The sequence below is a fragment of the Mobula hypostoma genome, chromosome 26 (genome assembly GCF_963921235.1).
Source record: "Mobula hypostoma chromosome 26, sMobHyp1.1, whole genome shotgun sequence".
Lineage (NCBI taxonomy): Eukaryota > Metazoa > Chordata > Chondrichthyes > Myliobatiformes > Myliobatidae > Mobula > Mobula hypostoma.
The window spans coordinates 40620605-40648116 of record NC_086122.1 but is presented as its reverse complement, the minus strand read 5'-3'; the positions used below and the strand labels follow the sequence as shown (position 1 = coordinate 40648116).

The 27512-nt window shown below is 44.5% G+C and overlaps 2 protein-coding genes across 6 annotated transcripts in view; one reads left to right on the top strand and one right to left on the bottom strand.

Annotated features, from left to right (window-relative positions):
• Positions 1 to 1521: 1521 nt before the first annotated feature.
• LOC134338183 (gastrula zinc finger protein XlCGF26.1-like) lies at positions 1522 to 22000 on the bottom strand. Of its 5 annotated transcripts, none has more exons than XM_063033814.1 (2): positions 21803 to 22000; positions 1522 to 4708 (listed from the first exon to the last, which is right to left on the bottom strand). In XM_063033814.1, exon 2 carries the CDS (start codon positions 3653 to 3655, stop codon positions 1715 to 1717), a length of 1941 nt encoding a protein of 646 aa, XP_062889884.1. In that variant the 5' UTR covers positions 3656 to 4708; positions 21803 to 22000; the 3' UTR covers positions 1522 to 1714. The 5 variants fall into 5 exon arrangements, 4 of the variants coding, with proteins under 4 accessions (XP_062889884.1, XP_062889882.1, XP_062889883.1 ...); XM_063033812.1 differs by lacking the exon at positions 21803 to 22000 and adding an exon at positions 14297 to 14341; XM_063033813.1 differs by lacking the exon at positions 21803 to 22000 and adding an exon at positions 13996 to 14286.
• Positions 22001 to 22097: 97 nt separating this feature from the next.
• Positions 22098 to 27512, top strand: part of LOC134338184 (serine incorporator 1-like) — a 66126-nt gene continuing 60711 nt past the window's right edge. The window contains exon 1 of the mRNA XM_063033817.1: positions 22098 to 22289. Coding sequence (XP_062889887.1) covers positions 22251 to 22289 — 39 coding nt within the window. The 5' untranslated portion in view covers positions 22098 to 22250. The remainder of the gene's footprint in view (positions 22290 to 27512) is intronic.

Below are 27512 nucleotides of genomic sequence, written 5' to 3'. Positions count from 1 at the left end.
CGGTTGGAGAAGCAAAACCTTCACAGCACGCTGGAGGAACTCAGCAGGTCGGGCAGCATCAATGGAAACGATGAGTCGACGTTTCGGGCCGGAACCCTTCAAAACGTCGACTCATCATTTCCATTGATGCTGCCCGACCTGCTGAGTTCCTCCAGCGTGCTGTGAGTGTTGCTTTGATCCCAGCATCTGCAGATTATTTTGTGTTTGTGAAGCAAAACCTTATATTGTCTGGGAAGCTTCCAACCCGATGGCATGAACATCTTTCTTGAACTGCTGGTAATTACACCCCCCCCCCCCAAACTCTCCTTCACCATTCTGGTTTCCGTTTCACCTTATCTCCTTACCTCCCTCTTCCTCTTCTTCCATGGTCTACTACCCTCCCACTTCTCCAGCTTTTACCTCTTTCACCGGCTGTTTACTTCAGCCCCCATCCCAACCCACCCCCCCCCCAATTTCACCTTTTCCTGGCTTCTTTTTTCCCCAGTCTCGATGAAGGGTCTCGGGCCGAAATGTCGACTGCTTACTCTTTTCCATAAGTTCTAAGTCCCTGCAGGATTTTGTGTGCGTTGCTTGGAATTCCAGCATCTGCAGATTTTCTCTTGCTGGACATTCTGCTGTCATTGCACTGAGTGTGCGAACTTCAATGTCTTCCCCTCAGTATATTCCAATATAAAGGGCTTGACTTATGGTGTTTTTCCCACCTTACACGGTGGAATATTCCATTTTTTCTATTTATTTAGTAGTGGGGATGTCTAAATATATGTGCGCATATATATACACATACACACACAAATATTACATATGTATCTATTATTAAGTAAATGGAATATCCCACCGTATTCCTCCTCATTGTGGGGTGCATCATTCTGATTCATGTGTAGTCTTGTTAACTTTGTGGGAAATTAAAGATAGTGCCCAAAATAACGGTGCATTTCACTCCCAGTAGGGGAGAGAGAGAGATTAAATGATCAAACTGCCAAGAGTTCACACTGGCCAAAGTGTGGAACTGTTGTTGTATTTTCTGGTAGGTATCTTCTTGTAAATAGTGGCAGTTCTCTTTTCATTATCTTCTCTCATTTTTGTAAGCTTGATTGTTTTCATGTGTGGAATAAACACCATTACAAGAAAGTACTATATGACTCAAGCCATCTTTCCTTTGATCATTAACCCACAATGTAACAGAATAAGCAGGTTAATTACCAATGTCTTTCACCGCCAAAGATTTGACAGATGAAGAACATGTCCGAAATAACTGCAGTCAACTTGCCTTCTTCAGTCTGCAGAAAGTCATGCAGGAAATTCAAGGGAAATTCACCCAGAGTGGTAACTGCTTGGAATTCACTTACACAGGGAGAGCAAGGGGTGTACAGCAGGGATAGATTTTAAAGGGTTATCATGGGACAGAGAAACTGGCAAAGATCAGCTGGGCTGAGTTGACTCCCTACAGTACACCGGGTGTGTTACAGATTCACTAAGTACCCAAGACAGAGTTTAAAATAGAATCGATTTATTTGTCACAGATCTAAAATATTAAACTCCAGTCCCATTAAAGGTGAACATCAGCTGAAGAAGCTCCCCCCATGCACAGTAACCAGGGTGCAGAACTGGGTGTGATGAGCAGCAGAAATAATTGCAGAGTTGGACACCAACAGTCACATTGAACTTGCCTCTGGATTCAACAACTGTCATGGTTAAATATCAACATGCAACTTATTTAAACTTTTTCCCCAGTATGAACTCGGTAGTGTGTCATAAGGTGAGATGACCGAGTGAATCCCTTTCCACATTCAGAGCAGGTGAACGGCCTCTCCCCAGTGTGAACTCGCTGATGTACCTTCAGCTGAAATGATTGAGTGAATCCCTTCCCACAGACTGAGCAGGTGAATGGTTTCTCCCCAGTGTGAACTGACTGGTGTGCCAATAGGTGAGATGACCGAGTGAATCCTTTCCCACACTCAGAGCAGATGAACGGCCTCTCTCCAGTGTGAACTCGCTGATGCAGCTTCAGTTGAGATGACTGACTGAATCTCCGCCCACAGTCTAAGCAGGTGAATGGCCTCATTCCAGTGTGAATTGACTGGTGTGCCCGTAGGTGAGATGACTGAGGAAATCCCTTCCCACAGTCTGAGCAGGTGTACGGCCTCTCCCCAGTGTGAACTGACTGGTGTGCCAGTAGGTGAGATGACCGAGTGAATCCCTTCCCGCAGTCCGAGCAGGTGAACGGCCTCTCCCCAGTGTGTACTTGCTTATGTTCCTTCAGTTGAGATGACTGAGTGAATGCCTTCCCACAGTCTGAGCAGATGAAAGGCCTCTCCCCAGTGTGAACTCGCTGGTGTGTCTGCAGGTGGAATGAACGAGTGAATGCCTTCCCACAGTCTGAGCAGGTGAATGGTCTCTCCCCAGTGTGAACTAACTGGTGTGCCAGTAGGTCAGATGACCGAGTGAATCCCTTCCCACATTCTGAGCAGGTGAATGGCCTCTCCCCAGTGTGAACTTGCTGGTGTGTCTGTAGGTGGGATAACCGAGTGAATGCCTTCCCACAGTCTGAGCAGGCGAATGGCCTCTCCCCAATGTGAACTGACTGGTGTACCAATAGGTGAGATGACCGAGTGAATCCCTTCCCACAGTCTGAGCAGATGAACGGCCTCTCGCCAGTGTGAACTCGCTGATGTACCTTCAGCTGAGATGACTGAGTGAATCCCTTTCCACAGGCTAAGCAGATGAATGGCCTCTCGCCAGTGTGAACTCGCTGGTGTACTTTCAGTTGAAATGACCGAGGAAACCTCTTCCCGCAATCTGAGCAGACGAATGGCATCTCCCCAGTGTGAATTGACTGGTGTGTCTGTAAGTGAGATGACCGAGTGAATCCCTTCCCACAGTCTGAGCAGATGAATGGCCTCTCCCCAGTGTGAATTCGCTGATGTACCTTCAGTTGAGATGATTGAGTGAATCCCTTCCCACAATCCGAGCAGATAAATGGCCTCTCCCCAGTGTGAACTCGCTGGTGTACCTTCAGTTGAAATGACCGAGGAAATCCCTTGCCGCAGTCTGAGCAGGTGAACGGCCTCTCCCCAGTGTGAATTTGCTTATGTTCCTTGAGTTGAGAAGACCGGGTGAATCCCTTCCCACAGTCTGAGCAGGTGAACGGCCTCTCCCCAGTGTGAATTCTCTGGTGTGTCTGCAGGTGAAATAGCCGAGTGAATGCCTTCCCACAGTCTGAGCAGGTGAACGGCTTCTCCCCAGTGTGAATTGACTGATGTGCCAATAGGTCTGATGACCGAGTGAATCCCTTCCCACAGTCTGAACAAGTGAATGGCCTCTCCCCAGTGTGAACTCGCTGGTGTGTCTGCAGGTGGGATGACCGAGTGAATCCCTTCCCACAGTCTGAACAAGTGAATGGTCTCTCCCCAGTGTGAACTTGCTGGTGTGTCTGCAGGTAGGATGACTGAGTGAATGCCTTCCCACAGTCTGAACACATGAAAGGTCTCTCCCCATTGTGATCTGATTGGTGTGCTTGTTGGTTGCATAACTGAGTGAATTGCTTCCCACACACAGAACAGGTTGATGGAGTCTGCTCAGTGTGAACTCGCTGGTGTGTCGTTAGGTGGGATGACAGAATAAATCCCTTCCCACGGTCTGAGCAGGTGAACGACATCTCCCCACTGTGAACTGACTAGTGTGCCAATAGGTCAGATGACTGAGTGAATCCCTTTCTAGTTTGAGGTGAATGGCCTCTCCCCAGTGTGTACTCACTAATCAGTCAGCAAATCAGATGTCTGAGTGAATCACTTTCCACATTCTGAGCAAGTGAAATCACTGGTGTGTCTGTAGGTGGCACGACTGAGTGAATCCCTTCCTACTGTCTGAGCAGGTGAACGGCCTCTCCCCAGTGTGAAATTACTCATGCATCAGCAGATTCGATGACTGAATGGATCTCTTTCCACGCACGGAACAGTTGAATGGTCTCTCTCCTTTCAAATTCACTGGTGTGTCTGTAAGTGGGCTGAGTAAGTGACTCTTCCCTCACATGGAACAGGTGAACGGCCTCTCACTGTGAATTTTCTGATGTATCTTCAGCTTGGATGACAGAGTCGAACCACTCCTAGACACACAGTAGGTGAATGGCCTCTCCCCACGGTGAAGTCACTGGTGTACCTGCAGGTCTGCTGACTGAGTGAATTTCCTTCCACATTATGAGAATGATATCTCCCTGCTATCGATTCTCTAGCAAATCAAGTCAAGTGTATGACATAGTAAATCCCTTGCACAGTCAATACAGTTGAAGAACTGATCTGAAGTGAACAAATGCTGGTATGTTCTCAGCACCCCAGTTCCAGTGGGTTTCATTGAGTTACAACAGAAAACTTCATTTCAGACACAAAACACGTTTCCAGCTGGGATGAGATATTTCTTCATCTTCAAGGATTAACAACAGATATATTGGTGTTACACAGGAACATCTGGTCACTCCTTCAATAATTTGAAGACTAAAATGTTCAAAACAGGTGAGTACATCCAATCCTCACCACTATCCTGACCACAGATTCAGGTTCTCCTTGCTACAACTGCTGCGCTCTCTTCTTAAGCATCTCCTCTTCCACTCTCAAGGACTGGTGATATTCAAGTGCTGGTAAACTAACACACACTACAGAACTGACATGTTGTTATGTCTGAGATTTCCGTACATAAATTCTTTGCCGTTTCTAACCTTTAAAAAGAGTGATAAAAGACATACATGGGTGAAGTACTATATTGCAGATGAGATCATTTTAGTTTCTATGGTGAGTTTTGACTTCACACTGTTACAGTAAGGTTTAACCCCAGTTGGAGGAACAACTCCTCAATCTTCCATCTGGGTAAAGTGCAGGCATCCAGACTAATCATCACATTCTCTGACTGTTTTCCTGTCTGTATCAGAATGGGCTATTTCTACCCAATATCAATCTGTGAATTTGCTCAGTTTGTCTCTCCTCCCATTAGTATTATTTCAAGTTCTGTTCATGTCCCACAGTGCTACAAAGAGCACTTGATATTACATGGCTGACCCTCGAGATTTTCTATTGACCCTGACCTCCTCCTCCACCCAGATGATTGATTCTGATCAACTCACCAGTGGCAATGCCGATGAATACAAAGGGAAACTGATTAGACTTTCTCAATGGAGATTGGTAATCTGCATATCTTTGCAATTGAATGCTACAGGTCACTTGTTGTCCTGGACAAAGGTGCCTGATATGAATATGAAATTGGGACAAAACATGTTCTCACAGGTAGAAAGGTCCAGGACCAGAGGAGGTAGAGCAGAGTAACACATTCAAAATGCTGGAGGAACTCAACAGGTTAGGAAGCATCTATGGAAATACATAGAGAGTCAATGTTTCGGGCCAAGAACCTTCCTCAGGACTTGAAAGGAAAGGGGAAATAGCCTGAAAAAGAAGGTAGGAGTGGGAAACGAGTACAAGCTAGAAAGTGATAAGTGGACAAGAGCAAATCTGCTGAAGCTGGAAATCCAAGCAACACACACAAAATGCTGGAGGAACTCAGCAGGCCAGGCAGCATCTATGGAAAAGAGTACAGTTGACGTTTTGGGCCAAGACCCTTCAGCAGGACTGGAGAAAAAAAGCTGAGGAGTAGATTTAAAAGTTGGGAGGGGAGAGAGACACGGGTGATAGGTGAAGGGGAAGGGATGAAGTAAAGAGCTGAGAAGTTGATTGGTGAAAGAGAGAGATAGATTGGTTGGAGAAGGGGGAGTCTGATAGAAGAGGACAGAAGGCCATGGAAAAAAGAAAAGGGGGGAGGAGCACCAGAGGGAGGTGACGGGCGGGCAAGGAGATAAGGTAAGAGAGGGAAAAAGGAATGGGGAATGGTGAAGGAGGGAGGGGAGGCATCACCAGAAGTTTGAGAAATCGATGTTCATGCCATCAGGTTGAAGGCTACCCAGACAGAATATAAGGTGTTGTTCTTCCAACAGTGTGGCCTCATCACGATCGTGTTGGAGGCCATGTATAGACATATTGGAACGGGAATGGGAAGTGGAATTAAAATGGGTGGCCACTGGGAGAACCTGGTGAAGTAGTCTCCCAATCTACATCGGATCTCACCGATATACAGGAACACTGGACACAGTCTATGACTCCAACAGACTCAAAGATGAAGTGTTGCCTCACCTGGACAGACTGTTTGGGGCCCTGAATGGCAGTGAGGGGCAGGTGTAGCATTTGTTCCGCTTGCAAGGATAAGTGCCAGGATAGAGTTCAGTGGGGAGGGGCAAATGCGACAAGGGAGTTGGGTAGGGAGCTGGGTAGGGAGCGATCCCTGCAGAAAGCAGAAAGTGATAGGAGGGAAAGATGCGTTTGGTGGTGGGATCCCTGTTCATTAGAGGATAAGCAACCAGTGCAGAGTACTCCTGTGGCTATTCCCCTCAACAGCAATTTGGATACTGTTGGGTGGGGGGGGGGGGTGACCTAGCAGAGGAAAGCCACAGTAGTCAGGTCTCTGGCACTGAGTCTAGTTCTTTGGCTCAGAAAGGAAGTGGGGAGAAGAGGTGAGTTGTAGTGATAGGAAATTTGTTGGTTAGGGGAACAGAAATGAGGTTCTATGGACGAGAACCAGGGAGGCACAATAGCATAGTAGCACAATGCTTTGCAGTACCAGCAACCCGGGTTCCTTCCAGCTAGCCTTCTTCCCCTCCTCACACCATTTTATTCTGGTATCTTTTCTCTTTTCTCCTCAGTCCTGAAGAAGGGTCTCTGCCCAAAATGTCGACTGTTTATTCATTTCCAAAGATGCTGCCTGACCTTCTGAGTTCCTCCAACATTTTGTGTATATTGGTTTGGATTTCCAGCAGCTGCAGACTTTTTTGTGTTTATCATCTCCCGGCACTGCCTATAAAGAGTTTATACATTCTCACCATGACCACGTGGGTTTCCTCTGGGTGCTCTAGTTTTCTCTCCCAAATTCCAAAGACGTACTGCTTAGTAGGTTAATTGGCCATTGTAAATCGTCCCACGATTAAACTAGGGTTAAATCAGGAGTTGCTGGGCGGCATGGCTTGAAGGACCGGAATAGCCTATTCTGTGCTGTATCTCAATAAATAAATGAGAATCCAGGATGGCTTGTTGCCTTCCGGGTGCCAGGGTCAGGAACATCTCAGAGTGAGTCCACAGCATCAAGTCGAGAGTGAGCAGCCAGAGGTCATGATACACGTTAATATCAATGTCATGTATAGGATTTGTGACGAGGTCCTGCAAAGTGAGATCAGGAAGTTATGCATTAAGTTAAAGGACAGAACCTCCAGAGTTGTGATCTCAGGACTGCTAACCATGCCTTGTGCTAGAGAGGGCATCAGATTTTTGGATCGCTGGGCTCTCTTCCAGGTAAGGTGGGACTTGTACAGAAGGGACGGTTTGCACCTGAACTGGATGGGGCAAATATCCTAGTGGGAATGTTTGCTGTTGCTGCATGGGGGAGGGGATATGGAGGGAGATGATGTTAAGCCTACATACCAAGTTGGGAATCAAAAGGCTGAGCATAGTGGGGCTAATGTTTTGAGCTACGTATGCAAGGAGTATTTTAGGAAAGGCAATGAGCAACACCTGGAATTTGAGTTTGTAGCCCTTAGTAAGACTTGGTTGCAGGAGGGGCAAGACTGGCAGCTCTGTGTTCTGGGATTCCATTGTTTTAGATGTGAAAGAGCAGAAGGGGTAGTATTACTAGTCATGGCAGTGCTTCGTCAAAATAACTGGGGAGCTCATCTAGTGAGGCCTTATGGATAGAACTACGGAATAAGAAAGGTATGATCATGTTTATGGGATTATGATACAGACCACCCAACGGTCCACAGAATTTAGAGGAGCAAATTTATAGATATCGCAAACTATTGCAAGAAGCATAAAGTTCTGATAGTAGGCGATTCTGTCCACATATTGAATTGTATTGAGTATAGGAAACATTAATGAGCCCTAATTTGGAGTATAGTGGGCAGTTCTGGTCAACTAACTACAGGAAAGATGAAGATAATCCAAGAGGGACTAATATTCTTGTGGGCAGGTTTGCTGGAGCTGTTGGGAGTGGTTTAAACTAATATGGTGGGGGAATGGGAACCAGGATGACAGAGCTGAGGATGAACCAGCAGATTTACAAGCAGATGATGGGTGTAACATGAATCTAAGGAAGGACAAGCCAGTGATTAGGTACAAATGCAGACAGAGCAAAGAGTTAAATCGTACACACAGGCAAAATTCAAAAGGGCGAAGAATGAAGGACTAAAGGTGCAGTATTTAAAGGAGCGTAACATTTGGAATAAGGTGGATGAACTTGTGGCGTAATTAGAGATTGGTCAGTATGATGTTATGGGCATTATTGAGTTGTGGCTAAAAGAAGGCCATAGTTGGGAACTTAACATCAAAGGATATACTTTCTATCGAAAGGACAGGCAGGAAAGCATAAGCGGTGGAGTGGCTCTATTGGTAAGAGATGGAGTTACATCTTTAGAAAGAGGTGACACAGGGTCACAGAATGTTGAATATTTGTGGGTGGGGTTAAGAAATTGCAAGGGTAAAGAAACCATATAGAGGCCTCCAAATAATAACCAAGATGTGGGGCTGAGATGGCAAAGGGGCCTGGAAAAGGCATGTAATAAGGGTAGTGTCACAATTGTAATGGAGGACTTCAATATGCAAGGGGATTGGGAAAATCAGTTTGGTGTCGGATTGCAAGAGAGGGAATTTGCTGAATGCTTACAAGATAGATTTTTAAAGCAGTTTGTGCTTGAGCCTACTAGGGGAAAGACTGTCTTAGACTGGGTGTAGTGCAATAACCCAGATTTATTAGGAGCTTAATGTAAAGGAGCTTTTAAGAGGCAGTGATCATAATATGATTGAATTCATACTACAATTTGAGAGGGAGAGGCACAAGTCATATGTATCAGTATTGCAATGGAATAAAGGGAATTACAGAGGCACGAAAGAGGAGCTTGCCCAGATGGATTGGAGGAGGATACTGGTGGGGATGACGGCAGAGGAGAGGTGGCTGAAATTTCTGGGAATAGTTCACAAGGCACAGGATAGATATGTCTCACAGAAGCAGTTCTCAAATGGCAGGGGTAGGCAACCGTGGCTGACAAGGGAAGTTAAGGACTGCAAAAAGCCAAAGAAAAGGCATATAAGGTATCAAAAGTGAGTGGGAAGTTGGATGATTAGGAAGGTTTTAAAATCCAACAAAAGGCAACTAAAAAAGCTGTAAGGGAAAAGATGAAATATGAGGGCAAACTAGCCAACAGTATAAAGCAGGATACGAAACTTTTTTTCAGTTATATAAAGAGTAAATGGGAGGTGAGAGTTGATATTGGACAACTGGAAAATGATGCTGCTGAGGTAGTAATGAAGGACAAAGAAATGGCAGATGAACCTAACAATACTCCATTCTCCACTGTTTAAGACATTAGCAGTGTGTCAGATGTCTGTGCGTGTCAGAGAGCAGGAGTGTGTGCCATTGCTATTACAAAGGAAAAAGGGCTAGGCAAACTTGAAGCTCTTAAGGTGGATAAATCACCTCAACCAGGTGGACTACATCCCAAAGTCTTCAGAGAGGTTACTGAAGTCATGACTGGGCATGATCTTTCAAGAATCACTTGATTCTGGCATGATCCTGGAGGACTGGAAAATTGCAACTGTCAATCCACTCTTGAAGAAGGGAGGAAGGCAAAAGAAAGGAAATTACAGGCCAGTTAGCCTAACCACAGTGGTTAGGAAAGTGCCAGAGTCTATTACTAAGGATGAGGTTTCAAGGTACTTGGAGACTAGTGATAAAATAAGTCAAGGTCAGCATGGTTTCTGCAAAGGGAAATCTTGCCTGACAAATCTGTTGGAGTTCTTCAAGGAAGTAACATGCAGCATGGACAAAGGAGAGGTAGTAGATGTCATTTATTTGGATTTTCAGAAGGTGTTTGATAAGGTGTCATATGAGGCTGCTTAACTAGATAAAATCCTATGGCATTACAGGAAAGATACTGGCATGGATAGTGGAATAGCTGACAGGCAGGAGGCAGCGAGTGGGAATAAAGGGCTTTTTCTGGTTGGCTGCCAGTGACTAGTGGTGCTTCTCAGGGATGAGTGTTAGGACCGCTACTTTTCACATTGCTTGTCAATGATTTAGATAATGGAATTGGGGCAAAGTTTGTGGATGATATGAAGATAGGTGGAGGGGCAGGTAATGCTAAGAAAGTAATGCGATTACAGCAGGACAGACAAATTGGAAGAATGGGAAAAAAGTGGCAGATGGAATACAGTGTTGGGAAATGTATGACAATGCATTTTGGTAAAAGGAACAATAGTGCAGACTATTATCGAAATGGGGAGAAGGTTCGAACATCAGAGGTGCAGAGGGACTTAGAAGTCCTTGTGCAAGACTCCCAGAAGGTTAATTTACAGGTTGAGTCTCTGGTAAAGAAGGTAAATGCAACGTTGGCATTATTCCAAGGAGATAATGCTGAGGCTTTATAAGACATTAGTCAGGCTGCACTTAGAGTATTGTCAACAGTTTTGGGCCCCACATCTCAGAAAGGATGTGTTGTCATTGGAGAGAGTCCAGAGGAGATTCATGAGGATGATTCCGGGAATGAAGGAGTTAACATATGAGGAGTGTTTGGCTGCTTTGGGCCAGTACTCATTGGAATTTAGAAGAATGCAGGGGGATTTCATTGAAACCTACTGAATGTTTAAAGGACTAGATAAGGTGAAGGTGGAGAGGATATTGCATATACCATAAGACATAGGAGAAGAATTACACCATTTGATCATTCAACCATGGCTGTTCCTATTTTCCCTTCCTCAGCCCTACTCCCCAGCCTTCTCAGCAAACATTTGATGTCGTATCTAATCAAGAAACTATCAAGCTTTGCTTTAAATACCCCCAATGACCTGGCCTCTATAGCTGCCTCTGGTAATAAATTCCACAAATTCACTACCTCAGGCTAAAGAAATTTCTCCGCATCTGTTTTAAATGGACACCCCTATATCCTGAGGCTGGGTGCCTTCTTGTCCTCGACTTCCCCAGCATGGGAAACCTCCTTTCCACATCTACTCTACCTTGGCCTTTCAACATTCGAAAGGTTTCAGAGACGCCCCCTCCCCCCAATTCCTTCTAAATTCCAGTGAGTACAGACCTACAGCTATCAAACATTCCTCATATGACAACCCTTTCATCCCCGGAATCATCCTTGTGACCTTCCTCTAAACCCTCTCCAATGCCAGAACATCATTTCTTAAATAAGGAACACAAAACTGTTCACAATACTCAAGGTGAGGCCTCATCACTGCCTTATAAAGCCTCAGCATCACATCTCTGTTCTTATATTCTAGGCCTCTTGAAATGAATGCTAACATTGCATTTGCCTTCCTCACCACCGACTCTACCTGCAAGTTAACCTTCAAGGTGTTGTGCACAAGGGCTCCCAAGTCCCTTTGCTTCTCAGATTTTTGGATTTTCTCCCCATTTAGAAAACAATCTGCACATTTATTTCTATTACCAAAATGCATGACCATTTGCCACTCTCTTGCCCATTCTCCTAATCTAAGTCCTTCTGCAGCCTAGCACTACCTCAACACTACCTACCTCTCCACCAATCTTTATATTGTCTGCAAACTTGGCAACAAAGCCATCTATTCCATAATCTAAATCACTGAAATACAACACTGACCTCTGCAGAACACCACTAGTCTCTGGTAGCCAACCAGAAAAGGATCCTTTTATTTCCCACTTACTGCCTCCTACCAATTAGCCAAAGCTCCAACCATACCAGTAGCTTTCCTGTAATACCATGGCCTCATAACTTGGTAAGAAGCCCAATGTGTGACATCTTGTCAAAGGCTTTCTGAAAGTCCGAATATACATCTGTTGCATCCCCTCAATCCTACGTGTAATCTCCTCAAAGAATAACAACAGGTTCATCAGGGAAGATTTTCCCTTAAGGAAACCATGTTAACTTTGTCTTATCTTGTCCTGTGTCACCAAGTACTCCATTGCCTCATCCTTAACAATTGACTCCAATGTCTTCCCAACCACTGAGATCAGACTAACTGGTCTATAATTTTCTTTCTGCTGCCTTCCTTCTTCCTTAGAGTGAAGTGACATTTGCATTAGGGTTTCTTATGGTGGGGGCACCCAGAACTAGAGGGCACAGAATCAAAATTGAAGGGCGACCTGTTAGAAATGAGGTAAGGAGAATTTTTATTAGCCAGAGGGTAGTGAATCTGTGAATGCTCTACCACAGACTGTGGAGGAGGCCAAGTATGGGTATATTTAAAGCGGAAGTTGATAGTTTCCTGATTGGTCAGGGCATCAAAGTATATGGTGAGAAGACAGATCTATGGGGTTGAGTGGAATCCGTGATCAGCCATGATGAAATGATGGAGCATACTTGATGGGCTGAATGGACTAATTCAGCTCCTGTGTCTTAGTGTCTAATATGATTGAAAGGGTGTAGAGAAAATTTGCAAGGATGTTGCCAAGACTTGAATTCTTGCGTTATAGGGAAATGTTGAATAGGTTAGGACTTTATTCTTTAGAATGGAGAAGACTGAAGGGACATTTAATAGAGGTATACAAAATTATGTAAGGTAAATGCAGGTAAGCTTTTTCCACTGAGGTTGAATGAGACTACAACTGGGGTTCATGTGTTAAAGGTGAATGGTGAAATGCTTTAAAGGAAATATATAGGGGGATACTTTCATTTTGTGGTGAGAGTGTGGAACGAGCTTCCACTCGTGGTGGATACAAATTCGATTTCACCATTTAAGTGAAATTTGGATAGGTACATTGACAAGAGTGGCATGGAAGCCTATGGTCCGATGCAGGTAAATGGGATGAGGCAGATTAATGGTTCAGCATATACCAGATGGGCCACAGAGTCTGTTTCAATGCTGTAGTACAAACACAAAAAAATCTGTAGATGCTAGAAATCTAAGCAACACAAACAAAATGCTGGAGGAACTCAGCAGGCCAGGTAGCATCTATGGAAAAGAGTAAGCTGTCCACTTTTTGGACCCAGACCCTTCATCAGGAATAGAGAGAAAAAAAGAAGTCTGATCAATAAGGTGAGAGGCAGGGAAGGAAGAAATAACAAGGTAATAGGTGAAACCAAGAGGGGGGAGGGGTGAAGTAAAGAACTGGGAAGTTGATTTGTGAAAGAGATAAAGAACTGGGGAAGGGGAAATTTGATGAGAGGGCAGAAGACCATGGATAAAGGGAAGGAAGAGGAACACCAGAGGTGATGGGCAGGTAAGGAGACAAGTTGAGAGAAGGAAATGAGAATTGGGGAATGAGGAATACCGTAAATTTGAGAAATCAATGTTCATGCCATCATGTTAGAGGCTACCCATACAGAATACAAGGTGTTACTCCTCTAATCTGAGTTTGACTTCATTGTGGCAGTAGAGGAGGCCATGGGCTGACAGGTCTTTCCAGGTGAGGCAACACTTCACCTGTGCATCTGTTGGGGTCACCAACTGTATCTGGTGCTCCCAGTATGGCCAAACCAACATAGATTGGGAGCATCTACGCTCTGTTTGCCAGAAAAAGCAGGATCTCCCAGTGGCCATCCATTTCAATTCTGACATGTCAGGCGATGGCCTCCTCTACTGTCACGATGAGGCCACACTCATATTGGAGGAGCAACATCTTATATTCTGTCTGGGTAGCCTCCAACCTGATGACATAAACATTGATTTCTCAAACTTCTGGTAATTGCCCCTCCCCTCTCCTTCACCATTCTCGTTTCCCCTCTCACCTTATCTCCTTACCTGCCCATCACCTCTCTCTGGTGCTCTTCCCTCTTCCCCTTCTTCCATGGTCTTCTACCCTCTCCTATGAGAGTCCCCCTTCTCCAGTCCTTTATCTCTTTCATCAAACAACTTCCCAGCTCTTTACTTCACTCCCCCTCCCAGTTTCACCTAGTACTTCTTCCTCCCTTCCCCCACCTTCTCACTCTGATCTCACCTTTTTCCCCCCGTCCTGAGAAGGGTCTTGGCCCGAAACGTCGACTGTTTATTCTTTTCCATAGATGCTGCCTGACCTGCTGAGTTCTCCAGTATTGTGTGCATTGTTCAGTGAATGACTGATCTGCCGCGGCCCCAGCAACGCGCATGCGCTATTGAAATGGCGCCAGCACCATCCCTACTCAGGAAAAAACTCATTAGGCTAAGAGACCGCGGTGTGTCCGGAATCTGCAGCAGTTGTTCGTCAGTCGCGGTGCGGCCGTGGATACTGATGAAACTCCCGCCCAGAGCCCCACTCATACCTGCTACCATCCTCCAGAGCCTTTTGTCCACTGAGCGCATGCGCGATCTCTGACCTTCGGCGTATGCGCACTTGTTCTGTGGGTTACCGACGGCGCGTTCTGATCTGCGAAGATTTCTGGGTAAACGAAGTGCCATTCTCTATTCGTACTCATTCCGCTATATATGTGTCTACATTCAAATGAAACATAGCTCCTCTGAGGCCTATGTGCAAAAACCAGTACATTAGGCCATTCAGACCATCGAACCTTCTCCAACTTTCCATCATGGCTGATCCCGGATCCCACTCAACCTGCCTTCTCGGCATATCCTTTGATGCCCTGACCAATCAGGAAAACTATCAACTTCTGCTTTAAATAAAGCTACGGACTTGGCCTCTACTGCAGTCTGTGGCACAGCATTCCATAGGTTCACTGCTCCCTGACTTTAAAAAATCCTCCTTACCTCTGTTCTAAAAGCTTGCCCTTCAATTTTGAAACTGTGCCCTCCAGTTCTGGATACCCCCACCATAGGAAACATTCTCTCCGTTTCCACCTTATCTAGTCCTTTCAACATTCAAGATTGTTTATTGTCATTTCCCATACACAAGTGTAAAGGAGAAAGAGATATTTGTTACTCCAGTTCTGATACAGTGCCAAAAATCCAGTAAGATAAAGAACAAAATTAATATAAATACATAAAAGCACCAGTTCCCCTCTGCCACATCCCTCAAAACCAGGCAATGTTTTTATGTGTGAAACTCAACAGCTAACGCAGCAGACTCCCACACACAATCTACTCAATACTAACAGGCACTCTGTGTGTCAAAGGTCAAAGTCCAATACATTTGCAAGTGCAGGTATGAAACAAAAACAAGAGATGCTGCAGATACTCAAAATATAGAGAAATGCACATGCAAAATGCTGGCGAAATTAAGCAGGTCATGCAGCATCTGCAGATAAATAGCCAAGGCTTCAGGTTGAACCCCTTCACCGGTTTCTAGATGCTGCGTGACCTGCTAAGTTTATCCAGCATTTTGCAAAAATAAAACAACAGTTTTTCAGTAAACTACTTTCCAAATGTTGCTGATCTTTCATTTGTAGCCACATCCTTCTGCTTTGCTTCCCTTTCTTTCCCTATAGACTCATCCCCACACCACTTTCTTGAGCCCCAAATTTCTGCCCAATGCGAGATGCCCAATTTGGTTTATAACCCTGCTCCACTGAAAATTTATCAAATGGCCGCCCATTCTGCTCTCATACTTTAGAGGAGAGTATAAACCAGCTGTGTAAGGTACAGTGATTATGACCCAAAACATTGAAAAGAGCAGGAAGCAGGAGTTTCCTTGACCCATAATATTCTTCCTTGGCCCAGAGCCCTAAGGAATGTGGAATATTTGGGACAAATAAACAGTGAGCTCATCTTCTGCAGTCTGCATAAAGTCATGGAGGAAATTCAAGGTAAAACCCTTCACCAACAGATTAGTGACCAGTTGCAACCTGTCATCACAGGGAGAACAAGGGGTGAACAGCAGGGGTGGATTTAAAAGCACTGATGTGGTACAGAAACTTGAACAGGGACCAGATGGGATAAGTGGCCTCTCTACTGTATATTGGGCATGTGGCAGAGATAGTAAACATTTGAGACACAGGACTTCAACTAGAACTGATTTTTTTGTCACAGGTTTACAGTATTAAACAGCAGTCTAATATAAGGCTAACATCAGCAGAACAAACCACTCCAATGCTTAGTAACCAGAGTTCTGTTCTGGATTTGACGAACAGCTGTAAGAACTGCAGAATCTGACATCAATAATCCCTTGTGAACTTGCAACTAGATACAGTCACCAAGGCTGTTAAAAATTTAACATGCCTCCCTGAAATGAATTTGCTGATATTTCAGAAGTGTTGTTTCTACTTATTGCAAACTCATTGGAGTCTTCCAAGGTGCGTACACTGAGTGAATCCCTTCCCACACTTGGAAGAGGTGTAAGGCTATTCCCCTGCATGAACTGGCTGGTGTTTCAGGAGCTCAGGTAACTAAACGACTCCCTTCCCAAATAGAAACATAGAAAACCTAGAGCAGAGTACAGGTCCTTCGGCCCACAATGCTGTGCCGAACATGTACTTATTTTAGAAATTAGCTAGGGTTACCCATAGCCCTCTATTTTTCTAAGCTCCATGTACCTATTGTCACGTACCCCGTGACGGGGATAAAGAAACCAGCAGAAATGGAAAACACTTTGGAGTCTCGTACTGCTATAAACTACTAATATTGATTAGTAATTACGCAATATAGTAATATCAATGTAAATAAACAACACAGGTTAGCAATGAATATATATATATATGAGTATGTAAATCAGTAAGTGTGGAAATATATGTATGGAAACCAAGCTTCTTTAAGTCTAGGGGTAAAAAGGTACAGTTTTACAATGTTGACTAAAGTTCAGTTCAGTGCAGTTCGTGGTATTTAGTTGAATAGCGATGGGAAGAGAGAGAGAGGGAGTTGAGTCTTCAGGTGAGCTGTTGCCGTCGATCTTCTTGTCGTCCTCCGAAATCCTTCACAAGTCACCGACTGTGATTTTAACCAGGGGGACTGGTTTTCCTGTGGTGGAGCTATCACCCTGGCAAGGGTGGACACATAGACAACTCCCCACCAGTCAACCCCTTCTTCAGCGGTGGAATAGTAATTTGGATCGATCCACTTGATCGATCCTCCAAAACCCACTTTTTTCTGTGGGCACAACAATGTTCATTCAGTGTCCAGATCATGTGGCTGAGGTCTGTATCATCTGACCTCCCACTTATTTCACCAGGCTGAGCATCACCTGTCATTCAAAGAGTCCCTCCTTCCTTTGTCTGCAAACAAGTGCACAAGCAAGCAACAAGTCCTTGAAAGTAACATCAATAAAGTTAATAAAATCAATAATCAATAATGTGGCCACACATTTTAATTCCACATCCCATTCCCATTCTGATATCGCAAACACAGGGAATTCTGCAGATGCTGGAAATTCAAGCAACACACATCAAAGTTGCTGGTGAATGCAGCAGGCCAGGCAGCATCTCTAGGAAGAGGTACAGTTTACGTTTCGGGCCGAGACCCTTCGTCAGGACTAACTGAAAGAAGAGCTAGTAAGAGATTTGAGAGTGGAAGGGGGAGGGGGAGATCAAAAATGATAGGAGAAGACAGGTGGGGGAGGGATGGAGCCAAGAGCTGGACACTTGATTGGCAAAAAGGGATATGAGAGGATCATGGGACAGGAGGCACAGGGAGAAAGAAAAGGGGGATGTGGGGAAAACCCAGAGGATGGGCAAGGGGTATAGTCAGAGGGACAGAGGGAGAAAAAGGAGAGAGAGAGAGAGAAAGAATGTGTGTATATAAGTAAATAACGGATGGGGTACAAGGGGGAGGTGGGGCATTAGCGGAAGTTTGAGAAGTCAATTAAATGGGTGAGGTTGTGTTGGGGGCCTGACTGATAGAGACTGTTGTTAGGTGCCAGAGACCATTCCTGAACTAACTCCTGGAATCAGATTCATTTCTGACACCTCCCTCTCCTTTCTCAATTGCCGGAGGCAAACTGTCAACAAACAAAATGCTATTCCGGGGCACCAGCATTCTGGCAGGCAGGTTTGCCTCTGCAACACGGGTGTGTTTAAACTAAGTAGTGGGGAGGAGGGGACGAACTGGAAATATAAGGATGGAGATAAAGGGAAAGTGAGAATAAGAAAAGTTAAGAAAGACAGCAGAATCAACAGAGCAGAAAGCTCAAGGAGGGATCGTACAGTATGGCCAAGTGAAATAGGAATTGATATGGGAGGTGAGGGGAGTAATGAATTTAAAGTATTGTATATGAATGCACGGAGTATAAGAAATAAAGTGGATGAGCTTGAGGCTCAGTTGGAAATTGGCAAGTATGATATTGTGGGAATAACAGAGACATGGCTTCAAGTAGACAGGGCCTGGGAAATGAATATTCAAGAATATACGTCCTATTGAAAGGACAGACTGATGGGCAGAGGGGGTGGGGTGGCTCTGTTGGTGAGGAATGATATTCAGTCCCTTGCGAGGGAGGACATAGAATCAGGAGACGTAGAGTCAGTATGGATAGAACTGAGAAATTCTAAGGGTAGGAAGACCCTAATGGGAGTTATCTACAGGCCCCCAAACAGTAGTCTGGGATGTAGGGTGTAAGTTGAATCAAGAGTTAAAATTGGCATGTCACAAAGGTAATGCTACAGTTGTTATGAGGGACTTCAACATGCAGGTAGACTGGAGGAATCAGGTTGGTACTGGACCCCAAGAAAGGGAGTTTGTGGAGTCCCTCCGAGATGGATTTTTAGAACAGCTTGTACTGGAGCCTACCAGAGAGAACGCAATTCTAGATTTAGTGTTGTGCAATGAACCGGATTTGATCAGGGACCTCGAGGTAAAGGAGCCATTAGGAGGTAGTGACCATAATTTGATAAGTCTTAATCTACAATTTGAGAGGGAGAAGGGAAACTTGGAAGCGTCAGTATTACATTTGAACAAAGGGAACTATGGTGCTATGAGGGAGGAGCTGGCCAAAGTTCAATGGAAAAAGACCCTAGCAGGGATGACAGTGGAACAGCAATGGCAAGTGTTTCTGGGAATAATGCAGAAGGTGCAGGATCAGTTTGTTCCAAAGAGGAAGAAAGATCCTAAGGGGAGTAAGGGGAGGCCGTGGCTGACAAGGGAAGTAATGGACAGTATAAAAATAAAAGAGAAGAAGTAACATAGCAAAGACGAGTGGGAAGCCGAAGGATTGGGAAACTTTTAAAGAGCAACAGAGGGTAACTAAAAAGGCAATACACGGAGAAAAAAATGAGGTATATGAAGGTAAACTAGCCAAGAATATAAAGGAACATAGTAAAAGCTTCTTTAGGTATGTGAAAAGGGAAAAAATAGTTAAGACCAAAATTGGGCCCTTGAAGACAGAAACGGGTGAACTTATGGGGAACAAGGAAATGGCAGACGAGTTAAACAGGTACTTTCGATCTGTCTTCACTAGAGAAGACACAAATAATCTCCCAGATATAATAGTGGCCAAAGGACCTAGGGTAATGGATGAACTGAAGAAAATTTATATTAGGCAGGAAATGGTGTTGGATAGACTGTTGGGTCTGAAGGCTGGTAAGTCCCCGGGACCTGATGGTCTGCATCCCAGGGTACTTAAGGAGGTGGCTTTAGAAATCGTGGACGCATTGGTATCATTTTCCAATGTTCTATAGATTCAGGATCAGTTCCTGTGGATTGGAGGGTGGCTAATGTTGTCCCTCTCTTCAAGAAGGGAGAAAGAGAGAAAACAGGGAATTATAGACCGGTTAGCCTGACGTCGGTGGTGGGAAAGATGCTGGAGTTAATTATAAAAGATGAAATTATGACACATCTGGATAACAGTAACAGGATCAGTCCGAGTCAGCATGGATTTACGAAGGGGAAATCGTGCTTGACTAATCTTCTGGAATTTTTTGAGGATGTAACTATGAAAATGGACAAGGGAGAGCCAGTGGATGTAATGTACCTGGACTTTCAGAAAGCTTTTGATAAAGTCCCACATAGGAGATTAGTGGGCAAAATTAGGGCACATGGTATTGGGGGCTGAGTAGTGACATGGATTGAAAATTGGCTGGCTGACAGAAAAGAAAGAGTAGCGATTAACGGGTCCCTTTCGGAATGGCAGGCAGTGACCAGTGGGGTACCGCAGGGTTCAGTGCTGGGACCGCAGCTGTTTACAATATATATTAATGATTTAGATGAGGAAATTAAAAGTAACATTAGCAAATTTGCCGATGACACAAAGCTGGGTGGAATGTGAAATGTGAGGAGGATGTTATGAGAATGCAGGGTGACTTGGACAGGCTGGGTGAGTGGGCAGATGCATGGCAGTTGCAGTTTAATGTGGATAAATGTGAGGTTATCCACTTTGGTGGTAAGAACAGGAGGGCAGATTATTATCTAAATGGAGTCAAGTTAGGAAAAGGGGAAGCACAACGAGATCTAGGTGTTCTTGTACATCAGTCACTGAAAGCAAGCATGCAAGTACAGCAGGCAATGAAGAAAGCTAATGGCATGCTGGCCTTCATAACAAGGGGAATTGAGTATAAGAGCAAAGAGGTCCTTCTGCAGCTGTACAGGGCCCTGGTGAGACGACACCTGGAGTACTGTGTGCTGTTCTGGTCTCCAAATTTGAGGAAGTACATTCTTGCTATTGAGGGAATGCAGCGTAGGTTCACAAGGTTAATTCCCGGGATGGCGGGACTGTCATATGTCGAAAGATTGGAGTGACTGGGCTTGTATACTCTGGAATTTAGAAGGCTGAGAAGGGATCTTATTGAAACATATAAGATCATTAAGGGATTGGACATGCTGGAGGCAGGAAGCATGTTCCCGCTGATGGGTGAGTCCAGAACCAGAGTTTAAGAATAAGGGGTAGGCCATTTAGAATGGAGTTGAGGAAAAACTTTTTCACCCAGAGAGTGGTGGATATATGGAATGCTCTGACCCAGAAGGCTGTGGAGGCCAAGTCTCTGGATGCTTTCAAGAAAGAGATGGATAGAGATCTTAAAGATAGCGGAATCAAAGGTTATGGGGATAAGGCAGGAACTGGATACTGATTGTGGATGATCAGCCATAATCACAGTGAATGGCGGTGCTGGCTGGAAGGGCCAAATGGCCTACTCCTGCACCTATTGTCTATTGCCTATTCTCAGTTCCTTCACCTCCGCTGCATCTATTTCCAGGATGTGGCTTTCCTTTCCAGGACATCAGAGATCCTCCTTCTTCAAAGAATGGAGTTTCCCTTCCTCCACCGCAGATGCTGCCCTCACCTGCATCCCCTCCTTTTCCCGCTGCCTTAACAGTGATAGAATTCCTCTTGGCCTTATGCGTCTCCGCATCCAACACATCATTCTCCGCAACTTCCGCCATCTCCAAAGGATCCTGCCACTATACAGATCTTCACCACCACCCCCTCCCTCAGTGCCCCTCCTTCTTCCCTTTCTCACACAGTCCACTTTCCTGGCCTTGCAAATTCCTTTCTCTCCAGCTCTTTACTTTTCTCACCCACCTGGCTTCAACTATCACCTTCTGGCTATCCTCCTTCTCCTGTCCCCATCTTTTTTAAAATTCCGGCGTCTTTCCCCCTTCTTTCTCAATTCTGATGAAGGGCCTCAGTCGAAACGTTGACTGTTTATTCATTTCCATAGATACTGCCTGATATACTGAGTTCCTTCAGCATTTTGCGCGTATTACTCTGGATTTGCAGCATCCGCAGTTAGTCCTGACGAAGGGTCTCGGCCTGAAACGTCGACTGCGCCTCTTCCTATAGATGCTGCCTGGCCTGCTGCGTTCACCAGCAACTTTGATGTGTGTTGCTTGAATTTCCAGCATCTGCAGAATTCCTGTTGTTATCCGCAGAATTTCTTGTGTTTGTGATTGCATCTTAAATTATGGCATTTGATGTTTAAAAATGAACTTTTGATTCAGAAATCCTAATTTCCCACCTTGAGGCTCTCGACCCGAAATGTCTCGTGTTCATTTCTCCGCAAGACCTGCTGAGTTCCTCCTGACTTTCGTGCTTTGCTTCAGATCCCAGCATCTGTCGCTTGCGTCTTTATTTTTCTACGTAATGTTCGAGATTAGTCAGCGCATGATTGGGGAGTTCTTAAAGGTACTAACTATAGGCGGCTCTTTTAGGGTATATTTCCGGTTCTTGCTGCAAACCCCACCATCCATGTTGTATCACCTCCACGAACCCTTTCAGCCGGGAAGCGACAGCGGAAACAGCGGATTGGCGGAAAGTGCCGAAGGTAAGGAGACACGGTCGGCGTTTGGCGGAAAGTGCCGAAGGTAAGGAAAGAGTGGCCGGAAATTGACGGAAAGCACTGAACGGAAGAGAGGAGTTGAAGGAATCTTTCTGTGTCAACATCTAGAATCCGGAAGTCGCCGACAATGGGAGCTTGTCTGGGTATCTGCTCTCTGGCCAGCTGTGTGAGTACCGTAATCCCGGGAAAGCTCAAGGAATCTGTTTATAATAAAGGGGGAAGGGGCTAAAGGCTGTGGGCTGGGATCGATGTACCTCCTTGTCCCTCAACCCCGGGCCTGCCTCTTTCCCTCTCACTCCCTATTTCTCTCATCCAAACCTGCTGGGCCTTTCTCTTTCCCCTCCTCTCCCCAGCCAACCCCAAACTACGAACCCATCTGTTTAAAGGTCCTTTCGCCATTTTCTGACCCCAGATCACAATCCACACAATCTTAACCCAGTATTCATCTTCTATTTTCATTTTAATCGTCAGTTTTCCGCAGGAATCGGGAACCTGCATCATACACTGCAGCTTTGTTGAAACTTTCACTTCCTGATCGAAGAAATTTTGTTTGAATTCCTTGTAAATAGTTTCAGTGTTTCTTTTTATGGAGAACACTTGTGGTGCCGCAGCGTTTTAGTTGGATGAGTATGAGCTTGCAATTTTCTTCATGCTCAGATCATGATGTCGTTAAGTGTTGCATTAGACAGGTGACTATTTTTCCTTTATTGGGAGTTTTGGCCTTTTCAAGGAATGCTACTTTTCATTCGTACTCGAGTGTAGATGGAGTGAATGCATCTCATTGTCATGTTACCAGTGTTATTCCTAGTGCAGCTCACCCAATCTCATTTTTTTCACCTCGATATCCCTAACTTTTTAGTTGAGTTACTGACCTGAAGTTACTTGTGCCCTGATGTTTTGAAAAATGTTTCGCCTTGCCCTGTCACAGATTTTAATCAATGGAAAATAAGGAACAAACTACTGGATGAACTCAACAGGCCAGGCTGCAAGAGGTAGTTGACGTTTCAGTTGAGGATGTCAACCTGAAACGGTGACCAGACTATTACCTTCACTGATGTTGGTTGACCTGCTGAGTTGCTCCAATGTTTTGTGCTTTGGCTCCAGATTCTAGCAGCTGTAGCCTTTTGTGTTGCTTATGGATATGTCAGTCTGTAAATGGTAAGTCAAGGAGTATATGGTAAATGTGTTAATTCAAGGAGTTGTACAGCATTGAACAGACCTTTCAGCCCACCACATCTGTGCTGACCCTCATGTCTATCTGTGCTAGTCCCACTTGTCTCCACTAATTCCAAATCCCTCTATGCTCTGTTCATTGAAGTATCTGTCAAGATGCCTCTTAAATGTTGTTACTGTTCCTGCCTCCTCCACCACCACGTCATTACACCATGGTGGGAGAGTCTAGGACAAGAAGGCTCAGCCTCAGGATAGAGGGGCACCCTTTCGAAACAGATGCGGGAAAAATTTCTTTCGCCAAAGGGTGGTGAATTTGTGGAATTTGTTGCGACATGCAGCTGTGGAAGCCAGGTCGTTGGGTGTATTTAAGGCAGAGATTGATAGGTTCTTGATTGGATATGGCATCAAAGGTTACAGGGAGAAGGCTGGGACTGGGGTTGAGGAGGAAATAAAATCAAAAGGATCAGCCATGATTGAATGGCAGAGCAGACTCGATGGGGCAGATGGCCTAATTCTGTTCCTATGTCTTATGGTCTGATTAATGATGATCAACTACTCTTAGTCTGAAAAACTTTTGCCTCTAAACTACTTCCCTTCTTATTTTCCATCACTTTAAGCCTGTGCCTTTAGCTTTGGACATACTATGGGAACTAGACACTGACTATCAACTTATCTATGCCTATTTAGAATCAAAATCAGATTTATTATTACTGATATATGATGTGAAATTTGTTGTTAGCAGCAGCAGTAAAATCAAAAGACATATATAAATAACACAAAAAAGGGATAATGAGGTAGTGTTTATGGACTGTTCAGAAATCTGATAGTGAAGCAGATGAAGCTGTTCCTAAATCATTGAGTGTTGCTCTTCAGTAGCTTCTCCCTGATTGTGGCAATGTGAAGAGGGCATATCTCAGATGCTGAGGCTCCTTAATAATGGATGCCTCCTTGAGGCATGGCCTATTGAAGATATCCTTGACAATGTTAAGTTCACAACCCTCTGCACCCTCTTAAGATTGTGTGCACTGAGGGTCCATATCAGTCAGGATACTCTCTATCATGTATCTATAGAAATTTGTAAGTATCCATGGTGACATACTACATCTCAAATTCCTAACAAAGCAGAGCTGCTGATGTCTTCTTCATTATTGCATCAGATTGTTGGGCTCAGGGTAGATTGTCACAGATGTAACTTCAGAAACTTAAAGTTGCTCAGCTTTTCCTCCACTGACCCCTCAATGAAGACTGGTGTATGTTGTTTCTACTTCCCATTCTTGACATTCATAGTCACTTCCTTGGCCTTATTCTTATAATTTTGTCATGTCAACACTCAGCCCAAGCTTTTCCAATTTCTCCTGGTAACTCAAGCTCTCCAATCCAGGCAACTTCCTTGTGAATCATTTCTGCATCCTCTCTAACTTAATTAGATCCTTCCTTAAGTGTGTTGACCAGAACTGCACAGTAAGGACAGCCCAACAAACATAAAATTTGATACATTGATCCATCATACTAAAATTACAATTTTAAAATAAAATCAATATTTGTGCTGATTTTAATTATTTAACCAAGCTATTTTAAAAAAACGTGCAGGTGACAGAAACCTATTTGAAGTAGCAAGCAAGATAGTGACATCTTGCAGATTAGGAACCATTTGAAAACTACAGCTCTTGTTGGGAGTGAGTCACTGCTTGAGTCAATAAAAATAAAGGAGGTGTAAGTGGAGTGGGGCAGTGTTAGGAGGCCAGTATATAAATCCCGTCAGGGTTTTTTTTACAGTTGCAATTTTTTAACTTTACCCACAAGGATTCTACATCTTTTGATTTTTGATTTTGCCCCATGTCACACTTCGACTCAACCCACTAAATTTTGCCCCACTGTCTGCCTGTCCTTCCTGATGGTCTCACTACACATGACATCTACTTGTATACCAATTGCTGCATCCTCAGCCCTATTATTCTGGTTTCCATCTCCCTGTCAAATTAGTTTAAACCCTCTCTAGCAGCTCTAGCAAACCTGCCTGCAAGGATATTTGTCCCCATTGGGACAAATAACCCATCATTTTTGTACAAGCCATGTTGAAATACAATGTTGGAAAGTGTATGGTCATGGAGACTATTATTTAAATGGGGAGAGAATTCAAAATGCACAAATGCACAGGGACTTGGGAGTCCTTGTGCAGTATGCCCTGAAGATTAACCTCCAGGTTGAGTCAGTGGTGAAGACGGCAAAGGCAATGTTGGCATTCATTTCTAGAGGTATAGAATATAAGAGCAGCAATGTGATGTTCAGGCTCTATAAGGTACTTGTGACACCACACTTGGGAATATTGTGGGCAGTTTTGGGTTCCTTATTTTGGAAAGGATATACTGACATTGGAGAGGGTTCAGAGAAGATTCACAAGAATGATTCCAGGAGTGAAAGAGTTACCATATGGGGAACACACACAAAATGCTGGTGGAACGCAGCAGTCCAGGCAGCATCTACAGGAAGAGGTACAGTCGATGTTTCGGGCTGAGACCCTTCGGCAGGACTAACTGATAGAAGAGATAGTAAGAGATTTGAAAGTGGGAGGGGGAGATCCGAAATGATAGGAGAAGACAGGAGGGGGAGGGATGGAACTAAGAGATGGAAAGTTGATTGGCAAAAGGGATACAAGGCTGGAGAAGGGAGAGGATCATGGGACGGGAGGCCTAGGGAGAAAGAAAGGGCGAGGGGAGCACCAGAGGAAGATATAGTAAGAGGGACAGGGAGAAAAAAGACAGAGAAAGGAAGGGGAAAAAAATAAATAAATAAGGGATGGGGTTAGAAGGGGAGGAGGGACATTAATGGAAATTAGAGAAATCAATGTTCATGCCATCAGGTTGGAGGCTACCCAGACGGAATATAAGGTGTTGTTCCTCCAACCTGAGTGTGGCTTCATCTTGACAGTAGAGGAGGCCATGGATGGACATATCAGAATGGGAATGGGGAACGTCTGGCAGCTCTTAGGCTGCATTCCCTGGAGTTCAGTAGAATGAGGGGGGATCTCACAGAAACATTCCAAATGTTAAAACGTCTGAACAGATTAGATATGGCAAAGTTATTTCCCACGGTAGGGGTGTTCAGGACAAGAGGGCACGACTTCAGGATTGAAGATGTCCATTTAGAACAGAGATGTGGAAAAATTACTTTAGTCAGAGGGTGGTAAATCTGTGGAATTTGTTGCCACGTGTGGCTGTGAAGGCCGTCATTGGGTGCATTTAGGCAGAGATAGATAGGTTCTTGATTAACCAGGGCATTAAAGGGTATGGGGAGAAGGCAAGGGAGTGGGGATGACTGGAAGAATTGGATCAGCCCATGATTGAATGGCGGAGCAGACTCGATAAGCTGAATGGCCTACTTCTGCTCCTATATCTTATGGTTTTCTCCAGAATAGATCTCAATGATCTAGAAATCTGAAACCTTGACCCTTGCACCAATTCCTCAGCCGCACATTTATCTACCAAATTATCTTATTCTTATCCTCACTACTGGAGTGTCATCCTTTGTGTGAAAATAATGTTTCCCCTTAAGCTCAAATTAAACTTTCCCTTCTCACTTAAACCTGCGCTCTCTAGTTCTTGATTCCTCAACTCTTGGGGGGGAGGTAAAAAAAGGAGTACATTCATACTATCTATGCCCCAAGTGAATTTATACTTCTCAAGATCACTTGTCAGTTTCCTATGGTGTAAGGAATAAAGTCCAAGCCTCTCCCGAGAATGCAGAAGCTCAAATCTTGGCAATATCCTTGTAGATATTTTCTGCACTCTTTCCAGTTTAATAACATCTTTCTTATAGCAGGATAGCTGAAACTGAACACAAGTGTGACCTCACCTGTGTCCTTTATAATGGCACAGTCACCTCCCAACTGTTATACTTAGTGCCCTGATTTATAAAGGCTTGTGTGGAAAAAGCTTTCTTCACCACTCTGTGACTTCACTTTCAGTGAATTATTTACTTGTACTCCAAGGTTCCTCTGTTCTACAACACTCCCCAGGGCCCTGCCATTCACTGTGAAAGTCTTGCCTTCATTGGGTTTTTCAAAATGCACTTATCCAAAATAAACTCCATCCACCATTTCTCAGCTCAGTTACTCAGCCGATCAAGATCAGCTAACTTACTAACTATACCTCGTGTGATATTGTACCTCAAGATTTCATTTAGCCATAATATGGCAGTGGACAGTCAAGTCAGTGTT

What these genes read in the sequence shown, in the direction of transcription:
- LOC134338183 (XM_063033814.1), bottom strand. Translation starts at nt 3,655, where the DNA reads ATGTCGTTCACCTGCTCAGACCGTGGGAAGGGATTTATTCTGTCATCC.